General features: G+C 59.9%; 1 protein-coding gene across 1 annotated transcript in view; it reads right to left on the bottom strand.

Annotated features, from left to right (window-relative positions):
- Positions 1-1,183, bottom strand: part of LOC106900168 (serine/threonine-protein kinase TAO2-like) — a 16,101-nt gene extending 14,918 nt beyond the window's left edge. The window contains exons 1-2 of the mRNA XM_014962160.1: positions 1,070-1,183; positions 754-952 (exon numbers count right to left, since the gene is read on the bottom strand). Of these exons, the coding sequence (XP_014817646.1) occupies positions 754-952; positions 1,070-1,183 (313 nt within the window). The remainder of the gene's footprint in view (positions 1-753; positions 953-1,069) is intronic.
- Between the last annotated feature and the right edge of the window lie 155 nt (positions 1,184-1,338).

Here is a 1,338-nt window from a genome sequence, read left to right as displayed (position 1 = left end):
ATGGTGGAGAAGACCCCAAGAACCTCAGAAGAACCTTCTGTGAGGGTCACCAAGACCCCAGGAGATGAGAAGGAACCTCAGGAACCTTCCAAGATGGTGGAGAAGACCCCAGGAACCTCAGGAGAACCTTCCCTGAGGGTCACCAAGACCCCAGGAGGTGATGAGGAGATCCCAAGATGATGGAGAAGACCCCAGGACATGTCAAGGAACCTCAGGAACATCTCAAAATGGTGGAGAAGACCCCAAGAACCTCAGGAGAACCTTCTGTGAGGTCACCAAGACCCCAAGAGGTGACAAAGGGGACACGAGGACGGGCCACCAGGATGGAGAAGACCCCAGGAACATCCCAAGATGGTGGAGAAGACCCCAAGAACCTCAGGAGAACCTTCCCTGAGGGTCACCAAGACCCCAGAAGATGACAGAGGGGACACGAGGACGGGCCACCAGGATGGAGAAGACCCCAGGAACATCCCAAGATGGTGGAGAAGACCCCAAGAACCTCAGGAGAACCTTCCCTGAGGGTCACCAAGACCCCAGAAGATGACAGAGGGGACACGAGGACGGGCCACCAGGATGGAGAAGACCCCAGGAACATCCCAAGATGGTGGAGAAGACCCCAAGAACCTCAGGAGAACCTTCCCTGAGGGTCACCAAGACCCCAGGAGGTGACGAGGAACCTCAGGAACATCTCAAGATGGTGGAGAAGACCCCAAGAACCTCCCCGAGGGTCACCAAAACCCCCCAGAAGATGACCCAAGGGGTTGGTTGGTTGGGGTGGGCCCTTCCTCCCCTCCTCTTCCTCGCCGGGATCGGGTCCGTTGGGGGCCTCCTGGAAGAGGATCTTCTTCATCTTGCGGTACTGGAGGTTGTCCAACTCCCGGACGGCGTCTTTGGTGCGTTGGATGAGGTCCAGGACCACCCTCTGGGGCCGCTCTCGCAGGAGGAACCGATGCTGGAGAAAGGGACAACCAAAAAGTTGGGGGGACACTTGGGGGGCAGAGGGGACGTCCCCCCCCCCGCCGAAGGTGGGGACACCCCACGGTGACCCCCACCCTGCCCCCCAACCGACCTTGAGGAGCACCTCGGAGGTGGGACGATCGGGCGGGATCTTCTGAAGACACGAATCCACGAAATTGCGGAAATATTCCGACCTGCCCCCCCCGGGAGGAACCCGCCGCCCCATAACTGAAGGTAGTTATGGAGTCTAGGGGCTCTGCCCCACATCTCTAGGGCGGAGCCGCGCCTCCCGGCAGGAAGGCGGGGGAGGGGGAGAAGGTTGATTGGTGGGAGGAGGACGGAGCTCACCAGTGATTGGCCTGGAGGACGGGGGACTCGTTC

This window comes from Calidris pugnax, unplaced genomic scaffold (genome assembly GCF_001431845.1).
Source record: "Calidris pugnax isolate Ruff unplaced genomic scaffold, ASM143184v1 scaffold1371, whole genome shotgun sequence".
Lineage (NCBI taxonomy): Eukaryota > Metazoa > Chordata > Aves > Charadriiformes > Scolopacidae > Calidris > Calidris pugnax.
This window is presented reverse-complemented; position numbering and strand designations above follow the sequence as displayed.